The following is a 16,312-nucleotide window of genomic DNA, read 5'->3' on the forward strand; positions in this document are numbered from 1 at the left end:
CATCCTTTCTTAAAACTGCTGATCTTTTGGCAGCTTGGGGGCAGCGGAAACAAGCTGTAAACATTGACATATTATCCCCTTAAAAAGCTGATATGGCAAACTTGTTAGAGTCGAGTATTTTAGAAACCTGATGAATGCAAGATCAATATCCAATTTTCTTTTAGCTCTGTTTCACTCTCTACTAATTCATGAGGGAAATATCAGACTCATCAGCTGTTAAATGCTCCACTTGGGTTCTCTGGCTAGGTGTTTGTGATGGGCAGGTAGCGTATAGTAGATTTTTAGAGATTTTTTGCTGAAAACAGGTGGCTGTTGTGCCTGGAAAAACAATGTGGGCCACAAAACCAAAAAGGTGGGCTAAAAAATGCCAAAACACTCTGTGGAGCAGAGGGGAAATATTATTATTCTTTGTGGGTTCAGCACTTCAAGCAACTCCTTTAACATATAGGTGGACATAGGACAGAGCCAGGACAGCTGTTTCCTCCTTTTTTCCAGGAGTCTTTGTGCCAAACTAACAGGCTGCTAGCTGTAGCCTTATATTTGTTGTACAGACGTGAGGGTGGTATCTCCTCATCTAACTCTCACAAGAAAGCAAAACAACAAAACTAAAAATGTCTATAATTATTGCTTTTAGGAAGAAGATTTTTAGAATTTTAGGATTAAATATATAATGCACGCTGTTAGAACCACTGAATGAAACCCAGCACAAACTTTAACAGATAGTCAAGAAAAAAATCACATGGTAACACGATGTGTAGCACCAAAGACAGTGACAGTGACTTAGTACTTACGGTGTTGAATGACTGGTAATATGTTTGGCGTCTGGAAGGTCTTGACAGTGGCAGGACCTTCCCCTCCAGTTGTTATGACCTGCACCTCCAGTCTGTAGTAGGTGGATGGCCGCAGGTTGGACACGACAAGCAAGTTATGATCCTGCCAAGTGAGGGTGGAGAGCAGCAGAAGACATGTAATCAGTTAAAATACAGCAGAATTTGAATTTGACACGACTTGAATTGGAATGGGAAACCAGGGGAGTATCAGCTGCATAGCTGTCTTTACACAAGCCACAGACAAAAACAAAGACTTCATAAGGCTTGCTGTATCTCCTTTTTTTTGCTGCCAGCTTGATAAAGTTTGCGGTGGGTGCTTTTATTTATAGAAGAGTTCCAGAGGCTGGGAGGTGCAGATAGGCAGAACATGTTGTTGATGGAGCAGATTATGTCACAGAGCGGCTTTTTCTGAGCTCTCACAGAGGATGAAAGAGGAAGACGTAAAGGCAGAGGAAAATGTAAAGGAGGATAACTTCCACCAGGACACAAAACTTTCTCAGATCTTTCTGTGCCTGTCTACACACCACCGCTTATCACAAGATTCATGCAAAGAAGCCACAACAGTGCTATCCTCAAATCACCCTCACCTCTGATAGATGAAATGAAATGAAAAGCTGAAAATAGAACATACCGTTCTAATACAAGGGGCAATTTGCTGACTATATATGAGAGCATGGTTTCTGTGGGATATGGAAACATATTCAATCTGCATTTGAAAAAAGAGTTTACTCTATTACTATTATTGGCAAATACTGTTTTAATGAAAACAGACTTACTGGTGCAGGATCTGAGACTGGGAGATGATGCTGTTGGGCAGGCTGTTTTGCCGGCTTTCAGTGGTGATCTCGGCCCAGGTGACTTGGAAGCCTGTGATTTGCTGATGGGGAGCCACCTTGGACACACGCCACAGAAAATTCCCGGTGATGTTTCCCTCAATGATGGAGAAAGAGGCTGTCAGGTTCTCTGGCTTAGCCAAAACCTTTGGAAGCCCTGGAGCTGTTAGAAGAAAGGTGGTCTCATTTAGAGAAACACATGTACCGGTATTTGCTTTCTTGTTGAAAGATAGATGAGAAGATTGATACCACTGTCTTCCTTTATGTGTGTACATATTTTCTCATTAGGGTTCAAACTGCGAAGCAGTAGAACCCTCCTATGTTTGTCTGTTTTAATTATTATTATTATTATTATTATTATTATTATTATTATTATTATTATTATTATTATTTGTTGTCTGCTGCGCCGGCTCAAATTCCTGTGAGCTGGAATGAGCTAGAAACATTCAAAATGCAAACTTTGAAAGGCCACGCCCCTCACACTGTATGTCCGATTGATTTGAATTTTCTCACACAGGTGCAGCTTAATGTGCTCTACAGAAAAGCCTCAAGAAAATGTAGAAAATGTTTACGCCATTTTGAATCTTTTGAAAAACACATTTTTGAGATCTCCTCCTCGTAGCTCTGATTGCCACCACATTTTCAGTGAATCATCAATGGATCGAGAGTATTACAACTTGTCTAAAGCATGTCCACATCTCAATTAATTTATAAGTTGACCAATGAACTTTGAAAGGGGCGTGGCTCTGGACATAAATGAACACAAATCAGCAACCGTTAGGCCAATCATCACAAAACTCACAGGGTATGTTCAAATAAGTGCCGCAGAAATACCCAGACAGTGTTATATGCATACACCACTAGGAGGTGCTACAAGTGCAAGATAGGTGAGCAGCATTACAATCATCACAAATATCTCAGGATATGTCCTCATTAGTATCTGAACCACGCCCTGAAAGTTTCACTCAAATTGAACACCAGGGAGTTCTATAAATGCAAACAAACTGCAGATTATATAGTGCAAATCAGGCTATAAATGACTAAATGTTTGTCCAATCAACACAAAACATCTAGGAAATGTCTACATAATGACCTCACACATACACTGCAAGGCTCATTCAAATTGACCACTAGGGGGTGCGTTAAATGCACAATAACTGGATGTGGAATGACGCAAATCAAGGTTTAAGCTTGGAATCGCAGCTTGCGTCTTTATTAGCAATTGTTTTTGTGTTGGCCATCTGCTTTTCTCAAATTGCCGTAAACTGGACTGAGCTACATATCACACTGAATTGAAAATGTGTTTTGACAAATCAGTTGAAGGCATTTTTTTTAAAAGTGCTGTGTTTGCAGCTTGCAGGATTTGTTTTATAACGACGTTGGACCACATGTGTGAAATTACTTTGAAGTCGCTATTGAGAAATAAGCCGCTTGCAGCTATATTCATTATTTTAGTATGCTACGGTGTCTGATTACTGTGTAATACAATTTCAATCAATTTCAATATGTCCTTTACGCGTCAAACCGCTGAATACTCACCTCCCTCCCCTGGGCAGGGGATGTGTTTGTGAGTCTTGCTACGGATGGTTGCACAGGATGGGGTAAGGAAGGTGGTGCTCTCGTCCTTGGAACGTCTCTTGGACTTCAGCATGTGAACAGTGACTTTGTACTTGCAGGAGAACAGCAGGCCTGGGAGGTTGATGTAGTTATCCTGAGCCAAGAAACAAATTATTCAGCCCTGATGACTTTGACATGTCACCCAGGTCAGGTCCCATGGAGCTTCAGAGATAATTAAATACACAGTGCCGGGGCAGATCACATTCCCACTCAAACCTCAGGAGCATGCCCCACATTACAGGACCACTTTGAACACTCACATGGTAGGGGTTAGACCACTATCCTTCTATTCAACTTTCAATATAAATTATTTTTACAGCTTCCACATGTCGCCTAAACGTGACTTAATTAATAATAAAAAAACGTGAATTAAGAAGCAGCAACCAAAGTAAATTTATGTTTAATTTTTCAAAAGAGAATGGCCTGTAAATCCTGTTAATGAATTATGTGCTGCAGTCTCACGCTTTACACGTATTTCAAACTTTAATCATCTATTGATCTTAACAAAAAAAAAAAAAAACATTTTCATCTCTTTCCAAGAAAAAAAAAATCCCGCTGACTAGTGGATTTAGATCTTGCATTTACACTAAAGAGGTTCTACATTAATAGGCAGTCCCTTGACAGAGGGTGTGTGTGTATATTCTCTCTGATATGAAACAGCTTTGATTAAAAGTGAATGAGGCGCTGTGCTCACATTTAAAGCACAAGCCCTGGAATCCTTCCCAGCGATCTATAGAAAATGGATGTATATTTCCTAGCAACGAGAGCGCTGGTCCCCAAAGAATGTGTTGATTGCCAGGCCTCTGCCATCCTGTATCAGCCAGAGCCCAAGATTCTCCCAACCCCTACACAGACCCTACAAGGAAGCCCCGTGCAAAAATGCATGGCTGGGGCCATTGGAGGTGAATGAGCCCCCATTCCGGGAAACATTGTTTAAGTAAATGCATTTTATTGGCCAACACACCACATGCCTGACCACACGACTGACTCATAATATTCAAAACAACAGCCAATGATTTGCCCAGTGCAAATCCAATGCAAAAAGAGCTTCAGGTTCACTCAGTGAAGTTGTTTTCTTTAGCTGAGCAGTCCTTTCTAAGCATCAGACAAAAGGTTAGCACGTGCTTTGCATATCACAGAGCTGCTAATCAAGTTGTAGCTCTGCGCTTTGCACTCTGTGATTAGACCTGCAGTTGGAAGGTGTGTGAAAATGCTGCTGGAGACTAACCTGCGTGACAGATTTCTCCGGTCCTCGAGTCTCGTTGTGGCTGCAGTACTCCGGCATCCACTGGACATGATAGCGACTCACAGTGGGGTCTGAAACAAAGGCAGGATGAAAAGAGAGAATGTCACATCACATGACAAAGACCCAACTCAGTGATCAGATCTTTAGCTGAGTAATAAAGAGCAATCAATGAATTGATGAGCAAAATGTCTAAACAGAAAATGCATTGACAACTATTTTTTATATCCAATAAACATTCATTTGATTCATTCAATGTAATGATCTGCTGTTTTTCTCTTTATATCTGCAAAAATTGTGTTTTGTAATGACTGGCAAAAACAAGCCATCTCTAAGGGCATTTTTGACTTTGTTCTTACTTTTTAACAGATTAAACTACCAATCTAGTAATTGATAATCAAAACAATCCTAATCAAGACACTTAAGTCCAAACTGCTCTTAACGTGCATGAAACTTGCTTTGGACATACAGTAGGCATCAAATGAATATATCCCGGTCAAATAAAGGTAGTTGAGTAAAAAGCACTTCATAACACTTCTGCCCCTCTAAATATGGAGAACCCTTAGATATCTTAAAGTGCACCTTTATACAGTACTTGAGTAAATGTACTTAGTTATGTAACACCACTGCACATGAATTGGATATGCAAAGACGATCCGACTGGCTAAAATGATTAACTGATGGGTCTCTCGCAAATTACAATGGTCCCTATCTGAGATCTGATATCACTATTTCCATAATTGATGATCCTGATAACTAATGTCTCTGGGGAAAAAAGAACCATGAAAGCGCTTTTTTTTATCCTTGTATTAGTTAGTTTCCTGTTTCCTAACCCTTTCCTTTTGTTCGCTGAAGGCTCAATTCCAAAGCCAAACTTTTCTACTTAAACTTTCAGAATTTGCATTCTCATCAGTGGTGTAGCAGCCTTCATCACAGTATAATAGCTCCTCCTGAGCTCATCAGTGGCGTTTATCTGCCCATCACCCTCATCATTTGTTGCTAGATTTATTATTCATTCAACTCTGTCGCATGAATATGTGAAATACTTCTCCGATTAATAATTGAGTTATGCTATGTTCGCCCCTCGGCGGGGGCCTGGGTTGTGGTGGGGAGATAAAAGGGGTCCTTTGAAGGCTTAGACACAGATCTGGCACTTGGTGCCCCTGAGCTCATTGGAAGCAGAAAAGAGGAATTACAGGGAACCGGGGAAAAATAAACAAGATATGCTTAGCTGGGACTGACAGAGAGGGGAAGTGGTATGTAAAACAAGAAATGGGAAATGTAAATCAGGTAGAGAACAGAACCTCAACAGTGCTGGATAAATCGTGGCTGGAAGCGAGCCTCAGAAGTGCCGCCACCGCCGGACTGCTGTCTGTTGTCTGTGTATTGGGCAGACAGCGATATATTATCTAAGCTGGTATACAGTTAGACTCTCTATCGTCTGCTGGAGCTAACCCAGAAGCTGCTCTGGATCACAGAGACAATGAGTGAGAGTTTAATCACGGTTCAGTTAACCTGTCCCTTCTCCCTGTCACACAAACCAGATGTCCAGAGACTACAACTCTCCAGACCATCTGTATGTCTGTATGTTTACAGTAGTGTGGAACCCAGGTTGTCAGAGTCAAAGCAAGGGTCATCCCTCAGACTAATGAGTGGCAGTGGCACACACACACACACACACACACACACACACACACACACACACCACAGACACACACACACACACACACACACACACACACACACACACAACACAGAAAGAGAAGCTGGACCAGGATTAACTCTGCACTGCAACACTGTGATTCCCAAGCCACGCTTGATCCCCGTCAGCATCACTCAGCTCTCTGAGTCCAGGCCAACCTCACTCACAGCTCTGGGCCAACTCTCTCTTCCCCTCTCTCTCTCACTCTGATTCAGCAGTTGGTGTCTCACCAGCCCTTTCCTTCAGCCAGGGCTTGCATTCTTGACTCTAAGATGTAGAGTTTGGCTTAGGTGATGACATATATTAGTAACATAACATAGACCAGTGAATGGGACTTGACAGGTTACCCTGAGAGCATGGCTTTCAAGGTTTCCATATTTCCACTCTGGTCTTAACAGAAGGTTTGGGGAATGGACGCTGCTGGGACAGGCATTCCTATAGGCTTTAGCCCCTTGCTGTGCCACAGCCCACAACAGTTTCTGTTCCCCATGACATCAGGTCTTGTAAAACAAAATGGACCACTTCAACATTAATGCAAGGGCGAGGATCTATTAAATACAGCTGTCAATAAATCCCATTGCACGGCTCAGGCTCTGTGTGTTTATTATTCTTTACTGAACGGTGGCTCTGCTCTACATGCAGGTTTACACAAATTTGCCCAGCGCTCACATTACTCAGCTTTCACAATGACACATTGTCTCATTTATTTCATTTACACCATCTGATGTCACATTATAAAAAAGAATCTTCCTTTGCTTGAGTAACTGAGGATCAGTCATATCACATTTATTATGGTATACATGAGTCATAGTGATTGATGTGCATAACTGGGTGCAAATTAGATTCTAACAAAGCTGTAAATCAATACAGTGGAGTGCATACCTCCCCGGTTCTTCCAGTAGACACGGACCTGCAGCTGGCCATCCTGGTAGAAGGGCGTGCCTACCTCCAGTGGGCCGGAGGGGCGTTTGGCCAAGGTTGAACCAAGAGGGGACATCTCCTCCTTCTTTGACTTGAGCACTGATCTTACTGGGAAGAGAGAGGAGAAATGTTTGTTGCCGTAGCTAAGACAGTGACTGTCTTGTGGCAAACTCTTCAGCATTGTATCAGAAACACACAATTATATCTTCTATCGTAATATATTGTATTGTAATGTCGTATTATCACAGCAGTTACAACATGTTCTTTGTGCATAAGTGTGGTGTGACTTGATGGGTATGCACAGTACTGCGTAATACAGCCAAGATTAGGGGTTCACTTCCAGATGTGCTGTCAGCGCACCTTAGCCATTGCTTTTTTTTGCAATTCTACTGCTGATGGTTTGCCCGAAAACTCTCAATAATTTAAGAGAATTCTATTCTCAAAGAAAACAATCTGGAAAATTGGATTCTGATTGTTCAGCCAACCCCATAGGTATCCGCAATCACAAAACTGCATCTCCATCCAGATTTGTTTTCTTCTTTTTTTATTTCAGGAAGTCCATGACTCTGCATGTGACTCGTAATTGCACCCACCTATGATTTTGCTGCAGTGGACTGTTAACCAAAACTAAGGTGTTTTGGGTAAAAGTATTCAAAAGAATCTCAAATATATAGTAAAACAAGACCAAACGTCTACAGCGATGCTAATGTTTACCATGTTCACCATCTTAGTTTAGTGTGTTAGCATTTGCAAATAACCACTAAACACAAAACACAGCTAAGAATGATGGCAATGTCATTAGTTTGGCAGGGATATGGTCATAAAGTGGACAAAGTAAAATGTCGACCTGATGATGGTGCAAGAATGAAAAGCCAGTGATTACCGAAGTGATCACAATTCATCTTGAGAGGGATTCGAATGTTTGAACTTCATTTCTATCTATTTCAACAATCCATCCAGTAACTGTCCCTTAAAAGCCACATATGTCAACCTGAAAAAGTCACAAGTATTGGACTGTGAATGTCTACACTAAATTAAATTGCTATCATCAATACAATAGTTGACGTGATATTTCAGTCTTGACCAAAGTGGTGGACTGACCACCTGACAATGCCATCCTTAGCAACTAAAAACACATAAAAAGTCTAACAACCGGATGAGCGAAGGTAAGTTAGCACCAATTTTTACCTGACTCATTATTTTGGGTAGTGTAGAAGTGGAGAGAAGCCTTGGAGCTCTTCAGCCGCACCTGTCCCCAGTATGTGACGGCCTGCAGTTCCACAGTGTAACTGCTGTTTTGTTGCAGTCCCTCCAGATCAACCCAGCTCTGAGCCTGCAATCAGAAAAAACACTTGCATGTTGGAATTTGTATATACTGTAACTACAGTGTCACTTGAGGCTTCTTTTAAAGCCCTTTCATTGTCCCAGTCATAGTTCCAGTTCTGCTTAGCTGGGGCCAACACTGGCTTGTGGGAAAGCCCTGCTTATAAAGAACACATGTGGAGCTGGGGAAGGTATCGTGGCGAGAAGATAGCCTTCAGGGTCTTGTGAGGGAGCCGTATTATCAGAGCCTCCCAGGGCTTCCTCACTGTGTTTGACTAGCAGCATTCCACCATCAGCATGAGCTGGATGAATTCTTGTTATTGACTGTGCGTGTTTTGACATTCTTCTACCAGCAGGTTGCTTTCAAAGCCCCGAGGTGCCAAAGTGGAAACCAGTAGTACTTGTGTCTATGAGTGTCTGGTGTCTCCCACCTCTATCTCCTCTGTGCCACATCTGCTATGCATTTCACACACTAATTCAGGAGAAGACTCTGTAGAGGTGTCTGTGAACAATACAATCTATGTATTTGCTCAAGTAATGAAAAGCTCTTCACAGATACTGAGCCACAGGTATTGTATGTGCCATCAGGTCACATGTTGCTGGATGTATCGTGCAAATGGATCATAAAACGTTTGAATAGCAAATGTATTCAGATATGCGCAGGAGAGTATGTTATTTATGAGGCTAGTTAAGGATTTATCTATAAGGTCATTGATATGCTTTTAGACCCATTACTTCAATCAGTGACTATCAATGCTTTCATACACACTTGTGTAATTTCTATGTAGAAGCAAAAAACAAAACACATTTTGAATACTATCAAAATATTATTCTGTGGCTTTTGAAACCTTTGTAAAAGCTTTTATATCCAAATAGTATTAATCTATTCTTTGTGATCGCAAGTGGGGCGTCTATGATGTGACATCCCAGACAAACTCTTTTTTCTGACTGGACCAAATAGTTGAGAATGTTCCAGTATGAAAACTAAACTATTCCAAGGCATTACCAGCTGGAATCAATGGTATGTTTCCTTTGAAAGAGATATTTATGTCATTATTAGAGAATGTTTTTAGCTGTTCTTTTTACTGAGTCTCCCCTTAGTTTAAATATACTGTAGGCATTAATGTAGAAGATAATAATAGGAAAGGAATTGGTATTAGGAAAGTATAGTTATATAACCACTTGACTTTGAAACTGCTTGAAAAATAGGACAAATAAAAACTCATGTAACCACTTCAGAAACAGCTGCTTGAACTGCTCATACAAAAACCAAGTAGGAGAAAATGAAAGCTCCAAAATACAAACTGCAAAAAACAACAATAATACAAAATTGAGATATTTAAGAAACACAGCTCTTAAAATCACAATGTATAACTATAAATAAGACTATTTACCACTCTTAATGTGTTTTCTTTCAAAGCTTAACAGCGCGTTTAAGGGTTCTTTCATAAGGAATTAAAACAATGAAGACCACATTGTATCAATCTGTGTGTGATTGATTTAGTGCCTTGCGAGTATATACAAGTCCTATTCCATGTTTATCCTTTCTTCCACTGCAGGCCTGCATGGGTAATATTAACAGGGATGTGTGAAGGCCAGAGAGGAGAAGATGCTGGGATAATCCTGGACAAGAGCCTGGCGTCTTAGAAAAAGGAAAAGGGAGAGAAAGAAAAAAAAAAACATCACCGAGACAGGGTGAGAAGATTACCCCGTTGGTGGTCTTTCTCCTTTTCTTCTTGGATGGTACCATTGACTTGGTAGGTACAGTCCAGCTCCAGAACACTTTGTAGTGATGAATGGGGATATCAGGCTCCTCTGGCAGGGTCCAGTTGAGACGGGCTGTCACCAGGCCTTCGTCACCCAGCGTCACGTTGCTGACACGCAAACTGGTTGGTCTGGGAGGGGCGGATGGATCTGAAGACATAGCAACAACAAGACACAACAGAGTCAGCTCAGCGGTAACAGTTTTCAGTACATCTGTAGGCATTTAGGGCCTCTAGGTCTTGTATGTGACAAATTTTGAGCCAAGGCTTTTTTTTTCGCAAGTACAATTTCAGGTTGAATGCATTACAGGCCAAGACACCTTTCACCACTTGCGGGTAAGCATTGCAGTTAAGGAGGGGGACCAGTATGACACTGTGTTAAGTAATTAGTCCTCCACTGACAATCTGCCATGAGATGTTATGACAGGTGTCATGTCACGTCTATGATGGCGTTCGGCAGGACCAAGAGCACAGGTCAGGGGTTAACAAACACATGCTGCTCACTTTGGCTCCACACTCAACATTCCTATATTCTAAGTAATGTGTGTGTGTGTGTGTGTGTGTGTGTGTGTGTGTGTGTGTGTGTGTGTGTGTTTGTGTGTGTAAAGCTGGTTCTGAACCCATCCGTATGAGCTGTGACCCATCTGATGTCAGCCTGGTGCAGGAGGAGGGGCAGGGCCACATGCCAGACGGCAAACCAGAGGGAATAGCCCCCTTAATGAGAAAATGATTCACGCCAGAGCCATGTTGGCTCTCTTCTTCTAATTAATCTCTCCCACCTGAAACACATTTATTCTAATCCAACAACACAACTGGACACATTGGTTCTCCATACCAGCTGATGTTGGCTGTGCAAGATAAATAAGCAGTCAGTTTGTACAAATTGCCCTAACAAAGTATGGTAGTGCAAAATTGCAATCAGATGATATGGCTGTACTATATATAACAATGGCATGACAGAATGGCCAGGAGTTCATCAAATCCATGACAGCTCCCATCAATCTATCAACGTTCTGGCACTGATTGGCCTGACTGGAGATTGGTTTCCATCCCTACAGCAGAATCCTTTTCCCACCTGGTGCTTGGCTCTATCTGACAGCCATCCAAAATGCTCTGGGGAGTAAATGTATGACGAAGGGTTGACAGGGCAAGTCAATACGCAAACACATACACCATCAAACATGCTAATACTTTTTACATTTGGCACAAGTTTTCAGTATTTGGCAGAACATGGAAGTAATTAGGATGGACTTTATATATAATAAAGAATAAATAACACAAGCTTGGTAAAGTATGTTGATGTGCACTGTGCATCACATAGATGAAAAAAATGTAAGTGATCCACACAATGCAGACACTATTTTACATGATATACATTTACAGACTCTGGGCTGCATTAGGCTGAACTGGCGGGCACATGTCTCTACCTCTACATGTCAAACACACACTGTATCTGATCTGGATCAGATTCAATCTCTACACATTATATTCACAAAACTGCAGTCCCTGGGAACCACACAACAATTGGCCGTTGCTTTAACAAATCCCATCTGCAGCACAACACTGTGATTTAGTGTCATTCAACACTAAAAGTGCAGGTTACAGGAGCAAAGCAGCAACACTGAATGCCATCAGACCTTGTTCACTAATCTGTGGCAAAGATCTGAAGCGCGTCTAGGTTACATCACTCCCTCTGGAGGCAAGACAACACTTGCATTCATTTGAAACCTGCAATATCCTGACTAATATAGACATATTACATTGTATATGACTATAAAGAGGGGGGAACCCCTCCTTTGAAGAGATAAAGGAAGATCTGGTTGCAACACAGAAAAAAAAATGTTCAGCACACCCAGTCCCTCCTCATTACTCGCATTTTACATAGCATGGGCATGAATTACCCTTTCCACTTAGCTCACTGGGTAAATGTGTGGAAGCTGTGGAGGGGAAGCACTTATTTACAATTCAGGTTAACATTGTTAAGAAAAGAATCCAAAGGTTTAAGACCTGAATACAGTTTTAAATTAACACACTGAAGCAGTGTGAATGTCATCAGTAAATAGTAATAAATGTATGTTTGGCTTTACCAATCCTATTTCAGTCATAATCCATTTTCTGCTGCTGTATGAGTCATGGGGTTGAACAGCTCAGCACTTAAGTTCTCACTAAAAATACTGTTTAGTCCTCAAAAGAGTTGCAAGGTGCAAAGCCAGGGTGAATAATAAGTGATTATTTAGTTTAAACAACAAGCAAAATACATCCTTTCTTTGAGTCATGATGAAGAAAGCTTCACCACATTCACTTGGTTTGTAAGGTCAGATAAAAAGTCAAATCAGGTTTTGCAACCCTTTCCTCCAGCTGTTCCAAGGTCTTAACCAGAACAAATGGAGGGAAGTGGGTGTCAAACAGGAACTTAAGGCCACACACATGCATATGTACATACACACACAGACCTCTGGAGGAGCGGAAGTGTTTGCTGGGTGCAGTGAAGCCGCGGGTCCCATGAACATTGACTGCAGCAACTCTGAACTGGTACCATCTGCTGGCTCTGATGTCAGCCAGTTGGATGCGCTCCTCTGCAGTCTGAGGGACAGATGGGGAGAGAGAAAACCACAGGGGTCAGGGTTCACGCAGGGTCACAGCCTCATGTGAGTTTGCTGCCACATCAGTCATCTGTGTGTTTCTCTTTGCCAGACTTTCAAAGACACTGTGACTGTGAGGAATGTGCAACCGTGTGCAACAGTCTGTCAGCGCACTGCAGCACTTTCACAGCTGTAGCATGTGGCAAGCTGGGACATGTAAAGCTGACATTTGTTAGTAACACAAATCCAAAATGTCTGATCAACGGAATCACTCACATTACATCATTTGATGGGATCTAAAAGAGAAAAACTTTTCATCTTACTGACATAAATCAGTATTTTTGCACATTTGGTGCATTCCTACCTGTGCCACAGTCTGCCACTCAGAGGCATCATCTTCGCTGGGATGGATGCCATAATTCCAGCGGCGCTGCACCACATAGAGGACAGGCTCCACAGAAATGTTGAACTTGGAGGACCAGCGGATCTCCAGCTGACCCGACGGCTGCTCCAAAAACACCAGCTCTTTCCTTGGCTTCAGAGGGACTCCTAAAAGTACAAGCAAGATAGACGATACCGTGACAGGAGTTAATATCACCACTGTGTGGAACATTGTAGGTGAACTTTAACATTAAATTGTAGTTTTCCAATCTTGGGTGGAAAGATAAATGACACCATCAGAGTTGGACAGATACAGATTTGAAAATGAGACATGACCTCACCGCAATAGATTTAATACATGCTGAGGGTCAACAGCATCATCTTTCTACTGTGAAGGATTGTGATATTTCCTGGCCAGAGTGATGTGTTTTAGTAGCTGCGATTCTTAGTAATGACACACACAGTTTGCATATAGGTATGTGAGATGGTGCATGCAAGGTCTCCATCTATTGCAGACATGAGATACCCCAGTGCAAACATACACACATGCATGTAAAGTGTTTTGCATCATTGCACTTCACATTCAGCCTTTCAGAAGAAGTCAATGTGGCCATGTGCAATAAATTAGAGCTTTATTAAGTTTGGGACTGGGCCAAATGCTTGGCCAAGTCAGACTCTCTCAAGTAAATTTATTACACTGGATACATAGTGAGTTGTTGATTGAGCGTTGGGCACAGTGATAATGAGATGGAGATTGGAAAAGCAAGTTTGAAAGTACAGGAGAAGGCTGAATACATCTCACAGTTCTCAATAAATCACCTAGTACTTCAGACCATTATGTTGGACCTCTGTTGCTGCTGAGCGGCCCACCCCTGCTTGGCAGTTATAAACAGCATCAACACACGCTGAAGGCTACTGCGCACCATGTCGGTAAACAACATAATCAAGACTGTGTTTTGTATGCAGAGTGCTTGATCTACTTATATCTCTATTCAGTCTTCATACAGGGCTTGTTAAGTGATTGATTGGTGCATATAAAATCCTGGACGATGGAGGAGGGTCTTTGAGCCACATGCATATGGAGTCAGTACTTTGTTTTGTCCCGCTGATAACAGCGTTCTGCACACTAACACCTGGGGGTCATTGTGCTGTGGTTTCACAGCTCCACAGTTCCGTGTGTGTGTGTGTCTGTGTGTGTGTGTGTGTGTGTGTGTGTGTGTGTGCCTGTGCATGTGTGTGTGTGTCTGTGTGTGTCTGCATGTGCGCAAATAAACGTGTCACATTTTCTGCGCAATACTGAAAACCACTGCATTCCTCTTCTCCCTCTGTCTTAGCTCATCTTCCCACAAAGTCACACAAGTACTCCTGCAACACACACACAAACACAAAAACACAACCTCTCTCTTCCGCAATATGTGGGAGGGCAACGAATACACTTTGTCTCAGCTAGCTCTTTCCAAAGATAACTTGTGGGTCAGGTTTGGTCCAAGAATCATACAGCGTTCATTTTTCAATGGCTGCACGCTTCCTCCAAATTGTGATGTAACTGCTGCTGAAGCAAGAGTACGGCGTCCATTCATGTCTTAATCGTGCCAACAATTACACTCCAGGAATATAATTCTCAATACTCACGCACATACTGTCATAATGATTGCTTTAATTATAGGGGTTGAGGAAAACACTACAAATACTGCTTGTAACACAAGGACGTACCGTAAGCTGAATATTGCTGATGGACTGATTAACTGACTGGCTTGTTGACAATGAGGTGATAACTCCATCATGTATCTTTAATTTCATTACGACATCTACATTTTTCACTTTTTACATTTTTTTAAATTTTAAACACACCTTCAGCTCCTTTAAAAGTTGCTTTCACTGTATAGTGTAGAACTGTGCACTGCTTTTATTTAGAATACTGACAAATTGGGTAGCATCACATGTGGTGCTATTTCTTCTGAGTAGAAAATGAGAGACCTAGAGAGAAATATATGACAACAAAAGAAATAGAGAAGCCTATTAAACCACCTATCTCCATACATGCACTAAATATGTTATCAGAGGCACACCCCCACGACTACATCTTTGATACGACAATACAAAGCAGTGGATGATGTCTAACAGCATCGGCCCCATCAAGCTTTATTACTCATCAAAAGCTCAGTGGGGGTCTCTTTATCAAGGACATACAGTACACATGGGCTGGGGACCCTAACCTGAACACACACACACACACACACACACACACACATCTGAGAGTGATCTCAGTGGGGGAAACGCTCCATTTCTTCCCGCTTGTGTTTGCTAATGGCTTCCAGCATCATGGCTCATCATGGCAAAGACTACACACACACTTGTGCACACATAGAAACAATTACGCTCTTCAAACCATGAGCACCTAATTAGACCTTTAACACTGAGGAGGACCAGGACAGGAATTCTATCCAGACTTTCACTAAAACGCTCAGTGTAATTCAATGTAAATGCAGTGCTGACGGCAACCCATCATGAGCTCAGTGTTTGGACTGAAAATCAGTGTGTAGGCTGCTTGATTTGAAGGTTTCACAGCGTGGTGAATGGTTTTCATTGACTGGGTCACTGTATTGAAATTTTCAAGGTTACGCCTGCTTTCATCTTTCCAAGATTAACATGCAGTTCACCTTTAGAGCACAACATCCACCGTGAAGTCCCTCAGGATTCTTCCCAAATCAAATGTAAATACTAGCATTCTCTTCTCTGTGCAAAGGCTCAACATCACATGCTCTGGCCTTTATCAGCTACAGGCAGTAAAACATGCTTACACTAGCTGCAGTGTGATTCAACGCATACACAGTCGATCACATCAAAGCTTGATTTAGACTCATCTTCCACTGCTTTCACTTCAACATCTCATCAACTTTGTTATGGCCTCAGGCTGCCAGCAATTGTGCGCTGATAGTGTATATAATGTAGTTCCAGCTCCCATCTCCAAGTTCAGAGGCTCCTGGTTCTCTCACATAACAATTCAGCACCCTCAGAACATCAGGCGGCCTTGGGCACCGCTATTAAACGGTTTTACTGGAGCAAAGATTCCTGGGTACATCTGTGTCCGTGAAACCATCAAGCTTATCCAGCAAA

At 41.9% G+C, this 16,312-nt stretch overlaps 1 protein-coding gene across 1 annotated transcript in view; it reads right to left on the minus strand.

Moving 5' to 3' along the window:
• anos1 (anosmin 1) overlaps positions 1-16,312 on the minus strand; it is a 39,131-nt gene that overhangs the window by 1,668 nt on the left and 21,151 nt on the right. The window contains exons 5-13 of the mRNA XM_032529572.1: positions 13,179-13,363; positions 12,686-12,815; positions 10,178-10,383; positions 8,335-8,479; positions 7,108-7,254; positions 4,509-4,597; positions 3,203-3,374; positions 1,607-1,826; positions 792-933 (exon numbers count right to left, since the gene is read on the minus strand). Of these exons, the coding sequence (XP_032385463.1) occupies positions 864-933; positions 1,607-1,826; positions 3,203-3,374; positions 4,509-4,597; positions 7,108-7,254; positions 8,335-8,479; positions 10,178-10,383; positions 12,686-12,815; positions 13,179-13,363 (1,364 nt within the window). The 3' untranslated portion in view covers positions 792-863. The remainder of the gene's footprint in view (positions 1-791; positions 934-1,606; positions 1,827-3,202; positions 3,375-4,508; positions 4,598-7,107; positions 7,255-8,334; positions 8,480-10,177; positions 10,384-12,685; positions 12,816-13,178; positions 13,364-16,312) is intronic.

The sequence above is a fragment of the Etheostoma spectabile genome, chromosome 11, assembly GCF_008692095.1.
Source record: "Etheostoma spectabile isolate EspeVRDwgs_2016 chromosome 11, UIUC_Espe_1.0, whole genome shotgun sequence".
NCBI classification, from domain to species: domain Eukaryota; kingdom Metazoa; phylum Chordata; class Actinopteri; order Perciformes; family Percidae; genus Etheostoma; species Etheostoma spectabile.